We start from the raw sequence: 24,630 nt of genomic DNA, 5'->3' as shown, positions 1-24,630 counted from the left end.
GTGGGGGCATGTTCCAGACATAAGAACACACAAAATGATGAAGTACTCAGCAGGTCAGGCAGCTTCTGGAGAGAGGGAAACAGAGTTAACGTTTCAGGTAAGCCTAAAGCCTTTGTGAGTAAAACCGTGCACATGGGCGGCTGAGTGAGTGAGTGGGCATTTACAGGTTGGGGGGGGGGTTGTCAGGCAGTCAGGTGCTTTAGTTGGCTGGGAGATGGTCTGGGGATGGGGTCAGGTTGGGGGTGTATTGGGGTCAGGTCAGTGGGTAGTTAGTTGACCTAGATTGGAGGGGGGGTGGGGGGGAGGGGGTTGATTAGAGGAATGAGTGTTGTGGAGCCAGTTCAATTATATTGGTGAAGGCTCGATAGAAAATTAGGGTTTGAGTGTGTTAAGGACCAGATCAGAAACGCCGAGTTATTTTAAGGAATTAGCCGGGATCCTAAATTTTACATTTGATTTTGGTACTTCACTCCAGGGATGATTCAAATGACCCACTGGGGAGCTTTTATCAAAGAAACTTTATTTAAGAACAGAGTTAGAACATAACAAAAATAATTAGCATACCTTTTACCAATTACAGGACTTAAACATGACAAACTATAAGTATTAACAGCTAGCTATCTCTATTGTTCCAGTTTAGCAGTATTTCCCTCATAGACAGACATAGCTCTCTTTAGAACAAATTAGCACAGAAACTGAAGCTGCTTATGTAACTACTCGATTGTTAACACTTCTGGAGAGTGAGCCAGACAGATGCCTGTCTTCTAATTTTCATACAGCAACCTCCAGAGAAAGTTCCACCATCAAACAGTGGAATCTTGGAGAAAGAGGCTTATTCTTTGGCACATTCTAGTCTCCTCTTCAGGCAGAGCAACCGATACAGAGAAAGCGATCCCCCTCTAAGGCTCACAAGAAGCAAGCTGTCTTGAGTTTTCTGTGAAAACCCAGTTGCACTCAGTCATGTGACCTTACCTGTCAATCAGCCTAATGAAGCCCTACTCTGCAATACCCCGGCGGAAACCACAAAATCACGGAACCGTGCATCGGTTCAGATTAAAACAAACATGGTGGCAATTAAGATCAATTTTTTAAAAATTCATTTCTGGGAAACAGGCATCGTTGGCTGGGCCAGCATTTATTGCCCATCCCGAGTTGCCCTTGAGAAGGTGATGGTGAGCTGCCTTCTTGAATCGCTGCAATTCATGTTCTGTGGGTTGGCCCACAATGTCATTAGGAAGAGAAGCCCTGAATTTTGACCTAACAACTATGAAGGAATGGCCGATATATTTCCAAGTCCGAATGGTGAGTGGCTTGGAGAGGAGCTTGCAGGTGGTGGTGTTCTACTGCCCTTGTCCTGCCAGGTGGGAATGCTCATAGATTTGGAAGGTATTGTCTAAGGATCTTTGGTGAATTGCTGCAGTGCATCTTGTAGATGGTACACACTGCTGCTACTGAGCATCGGTGGTGGAGGGAGTGAATGTTTGTGGATGTGATGCCAATCAAGTGGGGCTGCTTTATCCTGGATGGTGTCAAGCTCTTGAGTGTTGTTGGAGCTGCCCCCATCCAGGAAAGTGGGGAGTATTCCATCGGTCTGGCACGGTGGTTAGCACTGCTGCCTGTCAGCTCCAGGGGCCTGGGTTCAATTCCTAGCTTGGGTCACTGTCTGTGTGGTGTCTGCATGTTCTCCCTGTGTCTGCGTGGGTTTCCTCCGGGTGCTCCAGTTTCCCCCCACAGTCCAAAGATGTGCAGGTTAGGTTGATTGGCCATGCTAAATTGCCCCTTAATGTCCCCAGATGTATACGATAGAGGAATTAGCAGAGTAAGTACGTGGGGTTTCAGGGAGAGGGCCTGGGTGGGATTGTTATTGGTGCAGCCCATTTGATGGGCTGAACAGCCTCCTTATGGATTGTATGGTTTCACACTCCTGGCTTATGCCTTGTAGATGATGGATAGGCTTTGGGAAGTCAGGAGGTGAGTTACTCGCTGCAATAATCCTAGCCTCTGACCTGCTCTTGTAGCCACTGTGTTTACATAGTGAGTCTGGTTGAGTTTCTGGTCAATAATGATTAATTAAGCTGCTGCAGAAACAATACCGTGCTGTACACAGACAGAATGGCTCCCATAATAAAAAATAAACTGCTACAACAGACCCTGCACAAGAAACAGGACAAATACATTTCTTAGAGGCTCAGTACTTTGACAGGAGGACGGGTGTAAATGAATTGAGGGAGAGATATTTCAGAACAAAGGGGTTTGCAGGGGAAGCATTAGGTGGCTAGAGAACAACACCAAGGAAATGAAACGAGTAGAAGAGCTGGGAGGAGAGAAATGAAAGGTGGCAGGAGGGAGGAGTCTCACAGGAGTAGAGAGAAACAAGAAGCAAAAAAAAATGGGGAAGGGACATAATAACGTGGAAATGGAATTGATGGGGCCAAACCTTGAAGTGACTGCCGACAGGGAAACTTGAATCAACATGGGGAAACTTTTTTAAGCTATGTAGACCAGTTATATCACATTTATCAGGCTGTGTACAAGTATACAAACCTGCAAATAAGCACGGGTAGGCCACTCAGCCTTTCGAGCCTGCTCCAACCCCTCCCGCCTCCCCAAATATCCTGGTGGTGAATGGGGAATGGAAAGGGGCTATTAGGAGAATTCAGAGTTAGTTATATGCCCCAAAGTGGGGAGGCGATGGCCTACTGGTATAATTGCTAGATTATTCATCCAGAAACTCAGCTAATGCTCTGGGGACCCAGGTTCGGATTCTGCCACCGCATGGTGGAATTTGGATTCAATAAGGAAAAAAAATCCAGAATTAAAAATTTGCTGATAACCAGGGATCCATTGTCGGAAAAACCCATCTGGTTCATCAATGTCCTTTAGGGAAGGGAATCTGCCATCCTTACCTGGTCTGGCCTACATGTGACTCCAGAGTCACAGCAATGTGGTTGACTCTCAACTGCCCTCGGGCAACTAGAGATGGGCAATAAATGCTGGCCCAGCCAGCGACATCCAGGTCCCACAAACAAATACAAAAAAAATTGATATCTACCATCCTACAATGTAATGGACTAGCCACTAATGATACTGCATCCTATCCTCTGTCCCTCCTCCACGCATGGACAACAGAGAAGGCAAAATACCTCACAAGAAAGACTGGAGTTCTTGTTTAAAGGATGAGATTCTATAATGCTTCCTAATCATTAATTTTTCAGAGAGTCCGGTTGTGATATGATGGACGCATGCCCTTCATTGCCAGGAGCTGGGTAAGACAGGACCACCTGGTCTTAATCTGTATGGAAATATTTGAACCCAGTCACCTTGTATTTTTTAGGGGTCTTTTTGTTAGAGGCAAGCCCAGAATATGGGGATAAAAGGGATTGTGACCAGTCCCCAGGTGAGGTCTCCCAAATATGTTGGAGAAGATCCTTCAAGTTACAAAATTCCGGATGGGCTATCCTCAAATAGTTACGCCCCAGGGTGAGGAGGAATGATCTGGTTTCTTCTCTTTGTTCGACCTCCTAAATTGGTTGCAACAAGACTACTTCAAAAAGGACTCTTCTCCTTGTGGATACTTTTTGCCAATCCCAAAGTATTTATGTTTTAAAATGAGCCATTTTAACCTATCTTTCTTGAGTTAAAGGAGTTTATTAGCTACTAAAGGTGAAGAATATTTTTAAAAAACACTTACATGGATTAGAAAAGAGTCCAAAAGTAAGGAAAAGATTTACAAATCAGTCTTTGACTTTTTTTGAGGAATAGATAATGACACATTGAAGTTTTCTGAGATTCATGATTCCAACAGCACTGACTTTGGCAGTTGAATAGTTGGTTTCAAGATTCCAGGATCCTGTGATTTGAGAAGTTGGCCTGTTTCCTTTTCAGTTATGGCTTTACTGATTTGGATTGCTTCAGCAATCAGAGAGAAAGCAAGATTTGTATTATTACCTGTCAGAACAGGGGGAACTCTGCTGCCCTTTTGTTTCTCTGTCACACACTCTGACACATACAGCACTAGTCCATCCTTGACCATGTTTTGCCATTGGTTTTTATTGTCGTGTCTTTTATATTCCTGGAAGGTGAAAATCCACAAACCAATTGCTGACATAATTTACAGGCTATATTTCCTGTTGATAGGATAAATCAGCTTCCATTATCTCCACAGGAGATGACAGTTCATGTTTGCATGGCTTCTTCCTTTCAAAGATCTCTCTCTGAGACCATGTGTGACATTCCATTGTCTCTTGGTCATAAATAAAGCCATGACTGAAGAACATGTCACCTAATGGAAAGAAGCAACAAATGATTTGAGCTTTATCATTTTATTTCATGCCTTTTATTGAATCACTTGATGTGAGTGTTGCAAGGAGAGTTTAAAGTTTATTTATGAGTGTCATAAGTAGGCTTACGTCAACACTGCAATGAAGTTACTGTGAAAATCCCCACATCTTCATGCTCTGGCGCCTGTTCAGGTACACTGAGGGAGAATTTAGCAGGGCCAATGCATCTAACCAGCATGTCTTTCAAACTGTTGGAGCAAACTGAAGAAAACCCATGCAGACATAGGGACTATGTGCAAAATCCACACACAGTGACCCAAGCCGGGCATCGAACTTGTGCCCCTGCCGTTGTGAGGCAGCAGTGTCATGGTGCCGCCCACGGGATAAGGGATTACAATTAAATGGAGAGAGCTGGGGTTGTTCTCTCGAGAGCAGACAGAGAAGGCTAATAGCAGATTTTAATAGAGGTGTTTCAAATCGTGAAGTGTTTCAATGGAGCAAATAAACAGCCTGTTTCCAACGGCAGGAAGATTGATAACCAGAGGACACAAATTTAAACTGATTGGTAAAAGGAAATAAAGGCAATATGAAGAAAATCCTCCTTACAGAGTGGTTAGGAAATTGCTTTTTTTAAAGCAGATTTGGTTTTACAAAGCATTTCGGCTGCAATAATGTAGCTTAGGAGTGTGGCGACTAGGGGATTTTCACCGTAACTTCATTGCAGTGTGAATGTAAGCCTATTTGTGACGCTAATAAATAAACTTTAACTTATTGTTCCTGTTTTCTGTACATATGCCGCTTTGGATGCAGAGAGGCAGTTTTATATCACAGCTTTTCTTTCTCACTTTCTTCTCCAGCACAAGTGAATCATCCGTGGAGATGTGTAAAAAATGTGGGAAAGGGACAACTTTCCCACAACTTTATAAGGTAAGGATTTCCGAGAATACCAGCGATACTGTAACGATGGTTATAGGCAAGGATAGATCCTCAAGATTTAAATGAGAAGAACAAATTAGGAAATATACAAGATGACCAGTTTCTGGGATAGAAAGATAGAATAACATAACATTGACGTTTGAGGGACATCTGAGGAATCTGGTTCTGTACTCAATGACGTCTAGAAGGATGAAGGGTGGGGATCTCCTTGATACTCAGAGAGTGGCACAGTGGTTAGCACTGCTGCCTCTCAGCACCAGGGACCTGGGTTCGATTCCTGGTTTGGGTCACTGTCTGTGTGCAGTTTGCACATTCTCCCCGTGTCTGCGTGGGTTTCCTCCAGGTGCTCCGGTTTCCTCCCACAGTCCAAAGATGTGAGGGGGGTGTGGTTAGGTTGATTGGCCATGCTAAATGATCTCCTTCGTGTTAGGGGATCAGCAGGGTAAATATTGGGGGCGGTGGTAATAGGGCCTGGGTGGGATTGGTGCAGACTTGATGGGCTCAATGGCCTCCTTCTGCACTGTGGGATTCTATGAATACCAAAAGGCCTGGATAGAGTGGACATAAGGAAGATGTTTCCATTAGTAAGAGAGATTAGGATCCGAGGGCACAGCCTCAGAGTAAAGGGACGATCCTTTAGAATGAGATGAGGAGGGATTTCTTCAGCCAGAGGGTGGTGAATCTGTGGAATTTGTTGTGCAGAAACCTATGGTGGGCAGGACATTGAGACAGAGACAAAGATAGATAGGTTCTTGATTGCTAAGGGGATCAAAGATTATGGGGAAAAATTGGGAGAATGCAGTTGAGAAACTTATCAGCCATGAGTGAATGGAGGAGCAGACTCGATGGGCTGAATGGCCTGCTTCTATATCTTCTGGCCGTACGTTCTGTCTGGGAACTTCCATTCCAGCAGCTTCTCTGAACAAGTATGTTTCAGGAATGTTATTCTAACAGTCTGCACGTCTGAAAATAATTACTTCCTTTTTTACATTCTCCAATTCCTGTTGCCTCACGCTGCCTTCTCCTTCCTGATTGGAATCAGGATTCCCCTTCATTTATGTTCCCAGCTTTGTGTTGAAGGGAAGTGTCTCTGTGACCCCGGCCCTCCCCGGCTCTGCGACCCCGGCCCTCCCCGTCTCTGCGACCCCGGCCCTCCCCGTCTCTGCGACCCCGGCCCTCCCCGTCTCTGCGACCCCGGCCCTCCCCGTCTCTGCGACCCCGGCCCTCCCCGTCTCTGCGACCCCGGCCCTCCCCGTCTCTGCGACCCCGGCCCTCCCCGTCTCTGCGACCCCGGCCCTCCCCGTCTCTGCGACCCCGGCCCTCCCCGTCTCTGCGACCCCGGCCCTCCCCGTCTCTGCGACCCCGGCCCTCCCCGTCTCTGCGACCCCGGCCCTCCCCGTCTCTGCGACCCCGGCCCTCCCCGTCTCTGCGACCCCGGCCCTCCCCGTCTCTGCGACCCCGGCCCTCCCCGTCTCTGCGACCCCGGCCCTCCCCGTCTCTGCGACCCCGGCCCTCCCCGTCTCTGCGACCCCGGCCCTCCCCGGCTCTGCGACCCCGGCCCTCCCCGGCTCTGCGACCCCCTCCAGTGTAGATTTCCACCGTAGCCTCCAGCACATCCCTCACCGATCTGCATCACCACTGGCTGCCATGCCTTCAGCAGCCTGGGCCTAATATCTGGGATTCCCCTCCCTAAACCACTCCAAGCTCTCCCCACCTTTAAGAGATTCTATAGAACTCTCTCTCAATGACCAAACATTTGGTCACCTGTCTTGGTATCTCTGTATCTGCTCCCTGGGAAGTAACTTTGGTACTTTGCCAAGTTAAAGTGCTATATTAATGCACATTATGTTTTACATAAAGCTCTGGTAGTGCGTGAGTATCAGTACTCTGCAGCAGTGTCCAGGTTGTGAGGAAGTAGCATACACGTCCAAATCAGAGTTTGTACATGGAAAGAAAGATGTATAAACATAGGCTGGCCTCAGGTTGTGAAATGATTAAGAGCCAACATCAGTCTGGTCTTGAGAAGCTAACACACCTCTGAGTGTTAAGACCCAGGCCAGAAACTCCAAGGTGTTTTATGATGTTAGGCTAGACCCTACATTTTTCATTTGATTTTGGCATGGGTGAGCATAATATATTTCAGTCCAAGTAGAATTCAAACGACCAACAAGGGAGCTTTTATCAAATAAAGTTTATTTAAAATAGAGTATAACAAAAAGAATTAGCATTACTTTTACCAATTACAAGACTTAATCATTGCACAATGTGTCACTATTAACAGCTAGCTATCTCTGTTGTTCCAATTTTAAAGCACTACCCCATAGGCATGTACTCTTCTTCAGAATTAGCACTAAAACAAGTATGAACACATTATACTAGATTTCCACTTACAGACAGAACTCCAAAGCAGTTTTCAGAGAAAGATGTATCCTCAAGACAACAAAACAGAGAAGTAAATCTAGTAGTGTTCAGACTTCTGAAACAGGAAAGATACCTCACTCCCTGCTGTTTCCAGAACAGAAACACTCAGACAGTACAATCTTCAACTCCAGAGAGGGGAAAAAAGAGACACTGCTCTCCCTCTCAATTCCAAACAGCATCTGAAGACAACTAAACTAGAATTCTCTGTGAAAACATAGCTGTCATATGACCTAACCTGTCATTCATCCCAGCTCTGCAATTCCAGGGAAACATTAAAACAACAGAACGCTGCATTAGTTCAGATTAAAACAAAAATGATTTTAATTATACTACTTCAGTAACAATAGGGGACACCGGCTACAGAGACAACAGCTCTGAGGAAATGCCAACATGAAACATGAAAGAACAAAAAACAGTACAGCACAGGAACAGGCCCTTCAGCCCTCCAAGCCTGCACCAATCACGTATTCCTAACTAGACCATCAATTTGTATCCCTCTACTCCCAGTCTGTTCAAGTGGCTGTCTAGATAAGTCTTAAATGCTCCTAGCATGTCTGCCTCAACCACCTTGCTTGGCAGTGCATTCCAGGCCCCCACCACCCTCTGTGTAAAATACACCCCCTGCATATCTGTATTGAACCTTGCCGCCCTTTATCTTGAACTTGTAATCCCTTGTGTTTGTCATTTCTGCCCTGGGAAAAAGCTTCCAACTGTTCACCCTTCATAATTTTATAAAATTCTATTAGGTCACCCCCTCAACCTCCACCTTTCCAGGGAGAAATGGGATGGGATTTATATAACATTTATAAAACATCCTGCAGAGGAACATAATTAAAATAAATTTCTCAAAAGTTCAGTATTGTCACATGAACCATCGACGATCATAGTGCCAGAGAATCATTACAGTCCAGGAGGCCATTAGGCCCACTGAATCCATGGTGACTCTCTGTAGACCAATTCGGTCAGTACAGGCCCTGTTCTAACCTCACAGCCCTGCCCTTCAAGTTAAATTTACACAAGTGTCCGACCAATTTCCTTTCAAAATCATTGATCGTTCCATTTCTACTACTCTCATAGGTTACAGTTTTCCCCGTCACTGCAGAAAAATCTTCTTCCTCACCTACCTGCTCCACTTGGCTATTAATCCAGAAACTTAACTAATGTTCTGGGGACCTGGGTTCAAATCCCGCCACAGCAGATGGTGGAATTTGAATTCCATAAAAAATATCTGGAATTGAGAATCTACAGATGACCATGAAACCATTGTCGATAGTTGGAAAAACCCATTTCGTTCACGAAGGGAAGGAGATCTGCTGTCCTTACCTGGTCTGGCCTACATGTTACTCCAGAGCCACAGCAGTGTGGCTGACTCTCAACTGCCCTCTGAAATGACCTAGCGAGACACTCAATTCTTGGGCAACTAGGGATGGGCAATAAATGTTGGCCCAGCCAGTGTCGCCCATGTCCCAGAAATGAATAAGAAACCTTAAACCTGTGTCCTAGAGGCAGATTTACTCTCTAAATGCTCGCCTTCCATAGTAACTCTGGTGGCTGGAATGGGGGAGACAGAATGTTGGCACTTTTTGACACAATTCCCCCCACAAATAAAACGTTGAATTATTCAGACCCAGTTGTTTTGAAAAGTGTTGTTCAAATTGGGGACTAGGTGGAGCTCTGCTGATGTGAGCTCAAGCTCCAGCTCTCTATTTTTATTCTTTTGTGGGTTTAAGCTGTAGAATCGCTGCATCCCTACAGTGCAGAAGGAGGCCATGTGGCCCATCAAGTCTGCACCAACCCGCCAACAATGCATCCTACTCAGGCCCTATCCCCATAACCCCACACATTTACCTTGCTAATCCCCCTAACCTACATATCCTGGGACACTAAGGGACAATTTAGCATGGCCAATCCATCTAACCTGCACGTCTTTGGACTGTGGGAGGAAACACAGAGGAAACCCACATAGAGACGGGGAGAATGTGCAGACTCCACACAGTCAGCTGAGGCTGGAATCGAATCTGGGTCCCTGGCACTATGAGGCAGCAGTGTTAAACACCGCACCACTGTGCCGCCTATTGGATTGTGGGCATCATTAGCAAGGCCAGCATTTGTACCCATATCACACAAACTGAGCGGCTCACTCAACCATTTCAGAAGGGCAATTAAGAGTCAACCATGTTGCTGGGGGTCCTTTTATAATGTCTCTTCAGTGCACAAGGTGGTCATTTGGCCCATCAAGCCTGCACAGACAACAATTCCACTCAGGCCCTATCCCCGTAACCCCACTTAATACCCTGCTAGTCCCTCTAACCTACACATCTTGGAGCACTAAGGGGTAATTTAGCATGGCCAATCCACCTAGCCTATGCATCTTTGGACTGTGGGAGGAAACCGGAGCATCCTGAGGGAACCCACGCAGACACGGGGAGAACTTTCAAACTCCACACAGACATTCGCCCAAGGCCAGAATTGAACCCCGGTCCCTGGCGCTGTGAGTAGCAGTGCTAACCATTGTGCCACTGTTCCATCTGGGGCCTGGAGTCACATGTAGTTTTTATGACAATCAGTGATGGTTGTCATGGTTACCATAACCGAAACTAACTTTGTAGTCCAGATTTGTTAATTGAACGTAGGTGGTGAGATTTGAACTCGTGGCTGCAGAGCATAAACCTGGGTCTCTGGATTACTAGCCCAATGATAGTATGACTACGCAATCGTCTCAGAATGGTGGATCAGTTTGAGCCTGTTACTGTAACACAGCGGATAAACAATGGTGTTTGTTTTAAACAGAAAGGAGAGCCAGTGGTCATCGCACCAGGATATGAACTATCACGGACCAAAAGCAACATTGCCGTCTGCCTGTGTGATGAGTTTTTCAATCGAGTCCAACCTTCCAAATCATTTGTTTCAAGGTAACTTTATTCAATCGTAATACTTTTTGGGGAGGGAGATGGAATGAACAGGAATTGGGGGCAGGGTGAGATTTGATTTGTAATTTGCACTGGGAAAATATATGAAATAAAGTCTGAAGATGTGTGGGTTAGGTGGATTGGTCACACTAAAAAATCGCCTCTTAGTATCAGGGAGATCTAACTAGGGTAAATACGTAGGATTATGGGGATAGGGTCGGGGAGGAATTGTGGTCAATGGGCCAAATGGCCTCCTTCTGCCCTGTAGGCTTCTATGGTCTACTGTGATTCTGATTGGTGCAATCTACCCTTTCAAATCCAGATGCAATATCTCTGACTAAGCGGGATGTGGCGATGCTGGCGTCACAGAGCACCAGGTTAAAGCCCAATAGGTCCACGCACACCGTCTGTACCTGTAAAGACCTGTAGAGAAGGAAAGGAGAGAGTGCAGAATATAGTGTTACAGTCATAGCTAGGGTGTAGAGAAAGATCAGCTTAATGCAAGGTAAGTCCATTCAGAAGTCTGACGGCAGCAGGGAAGAAGCTGTTCTTGAGTCGGTTGGTATTTGTCCTCAGACTTTTGTATCTTTTTCCTGACGAAAGAAGATGGAAGAGAGAATGTCTGGGGTGCATGGAATCCTTAATTATACTGGCTGCTTTGCAGAGGCAGTGGGAAGTGTAGACAGAGTCAATGGATGGGAGGCTGGTTTGTGTGATCGATTGGGCTACATTCACGAACCTTTTATAGTTTCTTGCTCTTGGGCAGAGCAGGAGCCATACCAAGCTGTGATACAACCAGGAAGAATGCTTTCTATGGTGTATCTGTAAAAGTTGGAGAGAGTCGTAGCTGACATGCCAATTGTACCATTCATATATTTTTAATTAAGAGATCTTAATGACGGTTAATCTGAGGGATTATCTTATATTTGGGAAGTGCTTGTGTGCAACCTATTTGAATTTGGGATAATCTCAACTCACCTTCTGTCATTAATTCAGATTTTTATCTCATTTTTCAGACCAACATCAGAAAATCAAACGTGAGTATTTATGTCGAAAACAAGCCATAATTCATGAAGCGAATTAAACTCAGGCCTTGTTATTGGTACAAATTGAAGCAATTCCTTTCATGTCTGTTTTTACCAGATTTAGAAAATGGATTAAAAGGACTTTGGCAGCTTGGCTATGAAATTGGCTAAGGGGTAGAAGACTAAGAATGATGGCGAATAGATATTTCTCTGGAGAGGAGAGTTTGTGGGACATTTCAAGACTGAGTATTAAGACCCATTGCTTTCCTTATTTTGTATATCCAAACATCCTTGAGATTACCATTGACCAGAAACTCAAGTGGACTAGCCACATAAACACAGTGGCTACAAGAGCAGGTCAGGAATCCTGTGGCAAGTAACTCGTCTCTTAAATCCCCAAAGCCTGTCCACCATCTATAAGCAGGAGTGTGCTGGAATACTCCCCACTTGCCTGGATGGGTGCAGCTCCAACAACACTCAAGAAGCTCGACACCACCTAGGACAAAGCAGCCCCACTTGATTGACACCACATTCACAAACATTCACTCCCTCCACCACTGACGCTCAGTAGTAGCAGCAGTGTGTACTATCTACAAGATGCACCACAGCAAGTCACTAAAGATTCTTAGGCAGCACCTTCCAAACCCATGACCTCCTCCATGTAGAAGGACAAGGGCAGCTGATATCTGGGAACACCATATCACACAAACTGAGCGGCTCACTCAGCCATTTCAGAAGGGCAATTAAGAGTCAACCACATTGCCGGGGGTCTTTTTATAATGTCTCTTCAGTGCACAAGGCGGTCATTTGGCCCATCAAGCCTGCACAGACAACAATCCCACCCAGGCCCTATCCCTGTAACCCCACTTAATACCCTGCTAGTCCCTCTAACCTACACATCTTGGAGCACTAAGGGGTAATTTAGCATGGCCAATCCACCTAGCCTATGCATCTTTGGACTGTGGGAGGAAACCGGAGCATTCGGAAGAAACCCACGCAGACCCGGGGAGAACTTTCAAACTCCACACAGACATTCACCCAAGGCCAGAATTGAACCCTTTTCCTTCCAAGCCACTCGCCATCCTGGCTTGGAATTGTATCGCTGTTCCTTCCCTAATGGCATAGTGGGTCAACCCACAGTGCACGGACTGCAGCGATTCAAGAAGGCAGCTCACCACCACCTTCTCAGGAATAACTAGGGATAGACAATAAATGCTGGCCTAGCTGGTGATGCCCATAGTAGACACAATACACTGTAGAAAAGTGTGATATGTAAATAACAGCAACATGGAGGGATAGTACAATCTAACTGTTGCCACTTGTAGGGAAATGAAAGAACAGAGGGGACATAGGGACTGCATTTTCACAAATCTTTGAAAGTGGAAGGGAGGTTGAGAAGATGCTTAAGAAAGCAACTGAGACACTTGGAGTTTTAAACAGGGTTAATGCATAGAAGAACAAGCAAGTCACGCTAAACCTGCCTAAGTCTCTGGTACAACCTCATCTGGAATACTGCATCTAGTTCTGGACCCAGTGTTTTGGAATTTAACAGGATGACACCCGGGATAAAGGAGTTTAGTTATGCGGTGGATTGGAGAAGCCAGCATTGCCCTCCAAGGGAGGTGGGGAGAACTAATAGAGCTATTCAAAATCAAGGGGTGTTTCAATAGGGCAACTGTAGGAAAAATTATTTTCTCTGACAAGTGGAGCAACATGTTCAAATTTAAACTAATTTACAAAAAAATTAGAGGGGAAATGGGGAGAAATTCTTCAGCACATTATTACAGTCTACCAGGGAGGGCGGTGGAATTGCATTAAGAACAGGCCTTTGGCCCATGCCAATACATGGTTTCTATCCCTCTGTTCATCTCCTTGTTCATGTGTTCATCAAGATGCACCTTGAGTGTTGCTAATGTACCTGCCTCCACCACCTCCCCTGGTAGTGCGTTCCAGGCATCCATCACCCACTGTGTGAAAGACTTTCCCCGCACATCTCCCCTAAACCTTCCCCCTCTCACCTTAAATCTGTGCCCTCTTGTAGTCGACCCTTCCACCCTGGGAAAAAGCCTCTGGTTATCCACCCTACCTTTGCCTCTCAATTTTGTAGACTTCTAGCAGGGCACCCCTCAGCCTCCACCTTTCCAGTAAAAACAATCTGAGTTTATCCAACCTCTCCTCATACCTAAAACTCTCCAGACCAGGCAACATCCCAGCAAACCTCCATAGAATCCTACAGTGCAGGAGGAGGCCATTTGGCCCATCCCGTCAGCACCAACCACCATCCCCTCCAGGCCCTATCCCCATAACCTCATGTGTTTATCCTTGCTAATCCCCCAGACCAAGGGGTAACTGAGCATGACCAATGCACCTAACCGGCACATCTTTCAGACTGTGGGAGGGAACCGGAGCAGCTAATGGAAACCCATGCAGACACGGGGAGAATGTGCAGACTCCACACAGACAGTGATCCAAGCTGGGAATCGAACCCAGGTCCCTGGAGCTGTGAGGCAGCAATGCTAACCACTGTGCCACCGTGCCGCCCCAAAGTTCCATCAGTTCTTTGCACTCTCTCCAAAGCATCCACCTCCTTCAGAGACTATTTCCTCAGGTGGATGTAGCTAGGGGGCATAACCATAAGGTTCATGGTGGGAGATATAGGAGGGTATCCGAGGTAGGTTCTTTACTCAGAGAGTGGTTGGGCTGTGGAATACACTGCCTGCTGTGATAGTGGAGTCGGACACTTTAGGAACTTTCAAGCGGTTATTGGATAGGCACATGGAGCTCTCCAGGGAGGGGATAGCATGATCTTGGGATTGGACATAGCTCGACACAACATTGAGGGCCGAAGGGCCTGTACTGTTCTATGTTCTATGCTCTTGAAAAGTTCCAGTGGAACTTAAGGAACTGAAGAGGACTCGTCTCAAAATCTCTTCCCACCGCTTATCGACACGCTGTTTTATTTTCTTTTAGCCCATTTTCATGCTTTAATCTTAATTCTTGGCCGCAGCCCTGGGCAAAACATCTCAGTAAAGCTTTCAATCTGGTACATTGCAGGGAACAGTTGGTCACGGACCTGCAGAAGCAGATCACTCAGTTGGTGCAGTTACTAGAACAAGAGAGTCTGAAGCAAATGAGCATTCAAGCTAAGGTGAGTCAAAGAGCTTTCCACTTGTAGGCGAACATCAGTTGATCTTTCTCTACAGCCTAACTGCAACTGTAACACTACATTCTGCACCCTCTCCTTTCCTTCCCTATGAATGGTATGCTTTGTCTGTAGAGTGCGCAAGAAACAATGCTTTTCACTGTATACTAATACACGTGACAATAATAAATCAAATCAAAATCAAGACAAGACTCCTCTGTGTTCCGGTTTCTGCACTTCAGAGGCCAACATGTCAGTGCTAGAGAGTGCAATATTCTCTCGGTTATATCTGGCCTCCAGTTCCATACGGGGGTTGCAATGACTCAGTTAATCTTTTCAAGGGTTTCCATCGGTTGGTAAGAGTAACAGTCACCAACCCTTATTCACAGAAAGAAATAACAGCCAGGCCTATACAACATAGAAGCTAGAAGCAGGAGGAGGCTATTTGGCCCTTCGAGCCTGCTCCACCATTCATTTTGATCATGGCTGATCATCAGATTCAATATCCTGATTTCCCCCCTTCTGCCCGAATACTTTGATCTCTTTAGCTCCAAGAGCTATATCGAATTTCTTCTTGAAATCAGACCATGTTTTGGCCTCAGCTACATTCTGTAGTCGTGAATTCCACACATTCACCATCTTCTGGGTGAAGAAATTTCTCCTCACCTCAGTCCTAAAAGGTTTACCCCTTATCCTCAAACTTTGACCCCTAGTTTTGGACTCACCCACCACCAGGAAGATTCTTTCTGAATCTACCCTCTCTAACCCTGTTAGAATTTTATAAGTTTTTATGAGATCCCCTCTCACTCTTCTAAACTCCAGTGAATATAATCCGAACTGACTTAGTCTGTCCTCATATGTCAGACCTGCCATCCCAGGAATCAGCCTGGTAAACCTTCGCTGTACTCCCTCTATAGCAAGGACATCCTTTCTCAGATAAGGACACCAAAAACTGCACACAATAACAGAAACATACACAATAATAGAAAGTTTGGCCAATTGAGCCACATCCAAGACAGGAAGTTTAAATTATTTAGTTCCAGGTAATCCTGGTAATTTTTTTCTTTATTTGTGGGACATGGGCGTCACTGGTTGGGCCAGCATTTATTGCCCATCCTTAGTTGCCCGAGAGCAGTTAAGAGTCAACCACATTGCTATGGCTCTGGAGTCACATGTTGGCCAGACCAGGTCAGGATAGCAGATTTCCTTCCCTAAAGGACGTTGGTGAACCAGATGGGTTTTTCTGACAATTGAAAATGGGTTTCACGCTCACCAGTAGATGCTTAATTCCAGAATTTTTTTATTGAATTCAAATTCCACCATCTGTTATGGTGGGATTTGAACCCAGGTCGCCAGAAGATTAGCTGAGTTTCTGAATTAATAGTCTAGCGATAATATCACTAGGCCATCGCCTGCCCTTAATCTCGGAGTTTTTCTGCAGTTGATACTTGCCGGGGGCAGGGCTGTGGTGGTAGTTATATCAGGGGTGGGTTGCTGACTCTGTACTGATTACTACTAGGCCATCGCTTCCCCTGATAACTAGTGGTGGCATGGTGGCACAGTGGTTAGCACTGCTGCCTCACAGCACCAGAGACCTGGGTTTGATTCCTGGCCTTGGGTCTGTGCAGAGTTTGCACATTCTCCTTGTTCTGCGTGGGTTTCCTCCGGGTGCTCCGGTTTTCTCCCAGAGTCCAAAGATGTGCGGGTTAGGTGGATTGGCCATGCTAAATTGTCCCTTAGTGTAAAGGGGACTAGCTAGGGTAAATGCATGGGGTATTGGAGATTGGGCCTGGGCGGGATTGTGGTCAGTGCAGACTCGATGGGCCAAATGGTCTCCTCCTGCACTGTAGGGATTCTATGATTCTAGTATCTACTACCTGGCCTTCCTTTGCTGTAAGAGGTAGTGTACAGATTCTGAGTAAAGACACGGTTGAACACAGTCTTGTGAAGCACAGCTATTTGAGAGAAGAGAACACAGTGACCGTATCAGAACTAATGGGTTTTAAGTGTCAGAAAAGAGAAAATTGACTTTTCTGTAGAAGGTTAACCAATTAGAGGTCTTTAGAATTAGGTAGGTCTAGAGATGGTGGGAATCCAAAATAATGAAATTAAGATTGTCACAAATAAATTCAATAAAGAATTTGGAAGAAAGGGGTGGCATGGTTGCACAGTGGTTAGCACTGCTGTCTCACTGTGCCGGGGACCCAACTCAATTCTGGCCTCAGGGTACTGTCTGTGCAGAGTTTGCGTGTTCTCCCCATGTCTGCCTGGGTTTCCTCTGGGTGCTTAGCTTCATAGAATCCCTACAGTGCGGAAGAAGGCCATTCGGCCTATCAAGCCTGGACCAGTCACAATCAGACCCAGGCCCTATTCCCGTAACACCAGATATTTACCCTATTAACCCTATAATAAACAATAGGGTTAATTGAGCAAGGCCAATCAACCTAACCAGCACATCTTTGGATTGTGGGAGGAAACCGGAGCACTCTGAGGAAACCCACGCATGATGTGGGTATGCCGGCGTTGGACTGGCGTAAACACAATAATCCCACGCAGACAGGGTGAAAATGTGCAAACTCCACACAGACAGTGACCCGAGGCCAGAATTGAACCCAGGTCCCTGGCGCTGTGAGGCAGCAGTGCTAACCACTGTGCCACCATGCTGCCCTCCTGCAGTCCTGATGGTTAGGTACATTGGCCATGCTAAATTACCACTGAGTTTCAAGGGAATTAGCAGGGTAAATACGTGGGGTTAAAGGGAGAGGGTTTGGATGGGATTGTTGTCAGTGCCAGCTGGATGGGCCGAATGGCCTGCATCTGCTCTGTAGGGACTTAATGATATTATGAACTTCTACACCCAGTGGTCAGAATGGGAAACCCACAGGGAATAGTTGATGTGCATCTCAAAGATTTCTTTCAGGGGAAATTCGATTAAACATAAAGTGAAACAAAGTACTACAAGGGTGGGATGGAATAGGTCTGAGTTGAATCTCATGAAGAGCAGTAACATCTGTACAGACCTGTTGGGCATCAGAACTTCTTTCTACAGTTCAAATTCTACATGAACTTCTGTCTGTACTTGCCCAGAAACTCAACCTGTCCCAAACCTGGTAATCAGTCGATTTATTTTAAAAGGCACCATACCAAAGCCGATATTCACCCATTCTGAGAGTTGGCAATCGCTCAGACTTGCTTCAAGACAAAGAATTTGTTGAAACGTTGTTTGTGCTGTCTGGGAATTGGGGAAACAGCATCTCACCCTGAGTGTTATTTATTGGTCCCAGTTTCAGAATGAAGGCAAGGAGGCGAGCTTGAAGATGCAGAGAGAGCATGAGCTGGAATTGAGGTAGGATTGTAAAAAGCTGCGTGGAGTCCGACAGAAAGTATTAATTCTAATTTCAGACAATACAATAGCGACCTATTGTTGGGTGTGGAGTGTATGTAGCAAGTTATATGCTGTACCTAACCTAGAAATGTTGACCACCAACCAAAATAAGAAGTGTCTTGCTGTGTCCCACCTTCAATCTGATCTGTGTCACACTTACAATGGCAATATGCTAGAAAGTCAATTCCAATGCTTTCCTTCTTGGGGTGGCATGGTAGCACAGTGGTTAGCACTGCTGCTTCACAGCGCCAGGGACCTGGGTTCAATTCCTGGCTCGGGTCACCGTCCGTGCGGATTTTGCACATTCTCCCCAAGTCTGTGCAGATTTTCTCCGGGTGCTCCAGTTTCCTCCCACAGCCCAAAGATATGCAGGTTAGGTGGATTGGCCATGATAAATTGTCCCTTAGTCTCCAAAGATGTGTAGATTAGGGGGATTTGTGGGGTAAATAAGTAGGGCTATGAGGATAGGACCTGGATGGGATGATCTGTTGGAGAGTTGGTGCAGACACAGTGGGCCTCCTTCTGCACTTTGGGATTTTATCTTCCATCCAAAGAGTTGGACTAACACTCACAGCAACTGTCATTGTCTTACAAATCTGTATTGTGACTTGTATTGGTATCTTAGCCATTCTGCCAAGGGAAACATACCAATGTTGTTGCCCACAGTGGTGGCAAGAAGGGTGAAAAGAACTAAGGGGTCAGTTCTTTCTCACGTGAGTTTACTTTATTTCAGAAAACTGGCAGAGGAGCATGCAGTTGAGATTGAGGAACTGCAGAACAACTTTGCAAACTTACTGGAGGAAGAGAAAGAGAATGCCAGAAACAAACACTGTAGGTCCAATTTGCACTATTCAACAAATCAGGAGGAGGTTCAGTTTGCATTGTTTCATTCCTGGTCTTTAAATTTCTTTAAAAGTTAAATAAAAAACACATACACATCAATTAGCCTTTAATCTTAAAACGTGGACATACAAACATAGAAAATAGGAGCAGGAGTCGATCATTCGGTCCTTTGAGCCTGCTCTGCCATTCAACGTGACTCTGCCTGGACCTCTATCTCAAAGCCATACTCCTGCTCTTCCCCAAACCCCTCAACATAGAATCATAGGGGCTTACAGCATGGAAACAGGCCCTCCGGCCCAACTTGTTCATGCTACCCCCCTTTTCTTTTACCACTAAGCTAATCCCAATTGCCCCTGTTTGGCCCATATCCCTCTATACCCATCTTACCCATGTAACTGTCTAAATGCTTTTTAAAAGACAAAATTGTACCCGCCTCTACTACTACGTCTGGCAGCCTGTTCTAGACACTCACCACCCTCTCTGTGAAAAGTTTGCAACTCTGGACCCTTTTGTATCTCTCCCCTCTCACCTTCAACCTATATTTTCTAGTTTTAGACTCCCGTACCTTTGGGAAAAGATGTTGACTATCTTCAGAGTCTAGAAATCTATCGATTTCCTTCTTAAATATATTCAGTGATTTGACCTCCACAGCTTGCTATGGTAGCAAACTCTCTAGGTCCACCAGGCTTCGTGTGAAGATATTCCTCCTCATCTCTGTTGTAGTGGGGATTTACCAATCAGTGGCCGATTCCAAAATCTAAAGATTAATTCTAAATGCAACTTTCGCAAAGGTGAAGTGGTTCAGTTTATTAGGCATAATGAGTTTATTTTAAAAGTAGTTTTATTAACACATAGAAAAGCCAAGTAGAAGATACAATGAACTAAACAATAACTTTGGCTGCAGGGAGACCTCAGATTTGATTTGATTTATTATCGTCACATGTATTGGAATACAGTGAACAGTATTGTTTCTATACAGACAGAGCATACCGTTCATAGAGAAGGAAAGGACAGAGTGCAGAATGTAGTGTTACAGTCATAGCTAGGGTGTAAAAAAAATCAACTTAATGCAAGGTAGGTCCATTCAAATGTTGATGGCGACAGGGAAGAAGCTATTCTTGAGTCTAAATGTGTCGAAGTATATGTCTAATGGCTCAAATATACCACAGAGCTTTCTCAAAAGATCTTACTTTATGTGCCAAAATACTAATCAATTATACACTTTAGTTATCAATAGCCCAATAATTAGCCTATGATTTTGTTTATTATTCAGCATGTTAATCTAATCATGACACTATTCGAAATTGAATCACAATCTAACACCTTAAATAAAATTATTCTGAGTTCTTTCCAATCAGCGGAAGTCTGCCCTTTGATATAGGTTGCTTTCTTGTCTCTAAGGCATCGAAGAAACCTTATATTGCATAAGTCAGCACTGGCCAAATTGCCAAGACCTTGCACTATATTAAATGCAGGGCCCATCACTTGACCTGAGGTCTAAGCAAGCTTTGCATTGTAATATAAAATGTCCCTATCATTTGATTTAATCAAAATCAGCTTCCCTGCATCCTTTGTCTTCTGAATGCAAGTTTACATCAATGATAACAATTTACTGATATTTTAATATCAATTCATCAATTTAATATCAAAGAATGATATCTTCCAATCATAAATTCTGTTTCCACGTTTCTACCTTTCAAAGTTTAAGTCAATACGTTTTTAAGTTAAGACACGTTAATTCATTTAAACAAATAAATGCACTTCAAGTTAAAATACATTAATATATTTCGGTGGGGTGGCACAGTAGTTAGCACTGCTGCCTCACAGTGCCAGGAACCCAAGTTTGATTCCCGGCTTGGGTCACTGTCTGTGTGGAGTTTGTATGTTCTCCCCATGTCTGCGTGGGTTTCTTCCAGGAGCTCCAGTTTCCTCCCACATTCTGAAAGATGTGCTGGTTAGATGCATTGACCCGAACAGGCGCCAGAGTGTGGCGACGAGGGGAATTTCACAGTCTGGCGCCTGTTCAGGTACACTAAGGGGCAATTTAGCACGGCCTATGCACCTAACCAGCAATGCCTTTCAGACTGTGGTAGAAAACCGGAGCTCCCAGAGGAAACCCACACAGACACGGGGAGAATGTGAAAACTCTGCACAGACAGTGACCCAAGCCAGGAATTGAACCTGGGTCCCTGGCCCTGCAAGGCAGCAATGCTAACCACTGTATCGCCGTGCCACCCCCAATTATTTAATTACTCTGCTTTTTCCTTTTCCTTTATTATAGATTCTTCTGTTTCGAACTCTAAGGGACCTATATTTGTCTTCACTAACCTTTCTATATCCTTATACAAGCTTTTATGTTACATGCAAGTTACTCTCATACTGGAATTTTCCCCTCTTAATCAATCTCTTTGTCCTCCTTTGCTGAATACTGAACTTCTCCCAATCCTCAGGTTTGCTACCTTTTCCAGCAACTTTATACGACTCCTCTTTGGATCTGATACTAACCTTAATTTTATTTGTAAGCCATGGTTGGGCTGCTTCCCTTGTTGCAATTCTTGCGTCAGGAACAAACATATAATTGTTTCCATTAAAGGGGCAACAGATCGTCATTTGAAGATACTTCCTGGTTGGGTAATTTATTGTCAGTGCCCTTAGTTGGTTCAGTGTCCAATTTGCATGTGTTGTGCCCTTACTTGAGTCAGCAAGTTGTCATGACACTTATTGGATAAGATTTTGAGAACTTTTTTGTATGGATGAAGGCACACTGTTTCATGCTCCTCACTGATAACTCCAACAGAGTAAGAAGTCTCAGAACGTAAGAACATAAGAACATAAGAATTAGGAGTAGGAGTAGGCCATCTAGCCCTTCGAGCCTGCCCCGCCATTCAATAAGATCATGGCTGATCTGAAGTGGATCAGTTCCACTTTCCCGCTCTTTCCCCATAACCCTTAATCCCCTTGCCTACCAAAAACCTATCTACCCGTCACTTAAAAATATTTAGCGAGGTAGCCTCCACCACATCAACGGGCAGAGAATTCCAGAGATTCACCACCCTTTGAGTGAAGAAGTTCCTCCTCAACTCCGTTCTAAACTGCCCCCCCTTTATCTTGAGGCTGTGCCCCCTAGTCCTGTTGTCCTTTCTGAGCGGGAAGAATCTCCCTACCTCTACCCTATCCATCTCCTTCATTATCTTATACGTCTCTAAAAGATCCCCCTTCATCCTTCTAAACTCCAGCGAGTACAGACCCAGTCTATTTAGTCTCTATTCATAGTCCAACCCCCTCATCTCCGGTATCAGCCTAGTGAACCTCCTCTGCACTCCCTCCAAGGCCAAAATACCCTTGCGCAAGTGCGGCGATCAAAACTGCACACAGTACTCCAACTGTGGCCTCACCAGTGCCCTGTACAGTTGCAGCAAGACCTCCCTACTTTTATATTCAATCCCCCTCGCTATGAAGGCCAGCATCCCATTCGCCTTCCTGATCACCTGCTGCACCTGCAGACTGGGTTTTTGTGACTCATGCACAAGGACCCCGAGGTCCCTCTGCACCGTAGCATGCTGCAGCTTTTCGCCCTTTAAATCCCTCCTACTATTATTCCTGCCAAAGTGGATAACCTCACACTTGCTAACATTGTACTCCATCTGCCAGGTCCTCGCCCACTCGCTCAGCCTATCTAGATCCCTCTGCAGACTTTCCACACCCTCCGCATAATTTGCTTTTCCACTTATCTTTGTGCCATCAGCAAATTTTGACACCCTACACTCAGCCCCCTCCTCCAGATCATCTATATAAATGGTAAATAGCTGAGGCCCAGCACCGATCCCTGCGGCACTCCACTGGTCACCAACCGCCAATCCGAATAGCACCCATTGATACCAACACTCTGCCTCCTATTAGACAACCAATCCTCTATCCACGCTAACACCTTACCCCCAACTCCATGCCCCCTAACCTTCTGAAGCAACCTTTTGTGTGGCACCTTACCAAACGCCTTTTGAAAATCGAGAAACACCACATCCATCGGTTCCCCTCTGTCTACCGCACTAGTCACATCCTCATAGAATTCCAATAAATTTGTCAGACACAACTCCCCCTTAACGAATCCGTGCTGCGTCTGCTCTATCAAACAATTCTTCTCTAGGTGCCTCGCTATTTCTTCTTTGATGTTGGATTCAAGCACTTTTCCAACAACAGACATTAAACTAACCAGCCTATAATTACCTGTCTTTTGCCTGCTACCTTTTTTAAACGGCGGCGTAACATTAGCCGTTTTCCAATCTTCCAGCACTTCCCCAGAATCCAGCGAAGTTTGGTAGATAATCACTAAGGCATCCACTATCACCTCTGCCATTTCCTTCAGAACCCTGGGATGCATTCCATCCGGTCCTGGGGACTTGTCCACCATCAGTCCCGCTAGTTGATCAAGCACTACCTCTCTAGTGACAGTAATCGCATTCAGGCCCTCAACTCCTACCATCCTTCTATCTTTAATATCTGGCAAACTATTCGCGTCCTCCTCCGTGAAGACCGAGGCAAAACACTTATTTAAGGCTTCAGCCATTTCCTCATCACCCACCACTAAATCCCCCCTCTCATCCTCTAAGGGTCCAACATTCACCCTAGCCAGCCTCCTCCTCTTTATATATTTATAAAAACTCTTACTGTCCTTGCTGTACAACACCAGGTCAAAGTTCACAAACAGAACTCCCACTCACCTGATGAAGGGGCAGCACCCCGAAAGCTCGCGGTTTGTGCTACCAAATAAACCTGTTGGACTTTGACCTGGTGTTGTGAGACTTCTTACTGTGTTTACCCCAGTCCAATGCTGGCATCTCCACATCATAACTCCAACACTGCCAGTAAGTCTGCCTCCTTACCTGTGTGGTATGGTTTATAGTGGAGCCAGGAAGGGTTTGTACACATCTTCCCAAGAAATTTTAGTTAACATCATATATCCAGCCCTCATATGTTTGATTATGATCCCCACAGCAGTGGGATGCTTCCTCCAATAAGATTATGATCTGAAAATAACAGAGGGAAACTAATGGATTGTTTTAGTTAAATGGTGGTGCAGTGGTTAGCACTGCTGCCTCACAGTGTCAGGGCTTTGATTCCCAGCTTGGGTCACTCTGCATGTTCTCCCCGTGTCTGTGTGGGTTTCCTCCCACACTCCAAAGCTGTGCAGAGGTTGATAGGTTGTTGACTAACAAGGGAGTCAAAGGTTATTGGGAGATAGGCTGAAAGTGGAGTTGAGGCCGCTATCAGGTCAGTCATGATTTACTGAATGACAAAGCAGACCCGAGGGGCCAAATGCCTTACTCCTACTCCCAATATGGGTGGCACGGCAGCACAGTGGTTAGCACTGCTGCCTCACAGCAGCAAGGACCCGGGTTGGATTCCTGGCTTGGGTCACTGTTTGTATGGAGTTTCCACATTCTCCCCATGCCTGCCTGGGTTTACTCTGGGTGCTCTGGTTTCCTCCCACAGTCTGAAAGACATGCTGGTTAGGTGCATTGGCCGTGCTAAATTCTCCCTCTGTGCCCCTGAACTGGGGCCAGAGTGTGGTGACTTGGAGATTTTCACAGCAACTTCATTGCAGTGTTAATGTAAGTCTACATGTGACACTAATAAATAAACTTGAAACTTTAGTTACTCACTGTCTTGTTCTTTCTATCTGATAAACACT

General features: G+C 45.4%; 1 protein-coding gene across 1 annotated transcript in view; it reads left to right on the top strand.

Moving 5' to 3' along the window:
• Positions 1–24,630, top strand: part of LOC145349663 (uncharacterized) — a 50,763-nt gene continuing 26,133 nt past the window's right edge. Inside the window, exons 1-8 of the mRNA XM_080198187.1 lie at positions 1–97; positions 3,216–3,266; positions 5,138–5,207; positions 10,428–10,549; positions 11,563–11,583; positions 14,626–14,719; positions 17,998–18,059; positions 18,832–18,929. Of these exons, the coding sequence (XP_080054313.1) occupies positions 3,232–3,266; positions 5,138–5,207; positions 10,428–10,549; positions 11,563–11,583; positions 14,626–14,719; positions 17,998–18,059; positions 18,832–18,929 (502 nt within the window). The 5' untranslated portion in view covers positions 1–97; positions 3,216–3,231. The remainder of the gene's footprint in view (positions 98–3,215; positions 3,267–5,137; positions 5,208–10,427; positions 10,550–11,562; positions 11,584–14,625; positions 14,720–17,997; positions 18,060–18,831; positions 18,930–24,630) is intronic.

Source organism: Carcharhinus amblyrhynchos, chromosome 11 (assembly GCF_965287045.1).
Source record: "Carcharhinus amblyrhynchos chromosome 11, sCarAmb.v2.hapA, whole genome shotgun sequence".
Classification (NCBI taxonomy): Eukaryota; Metazoa; Chordata; class Chondrichthyes; order Carcharhiniformes; family Carcharhinidae; genus Carcharhinus; species Carcharhinus amblyrhynchos.
This window is presented reverse-complemented; position numbering and strand designations above follow the sequence as displayed.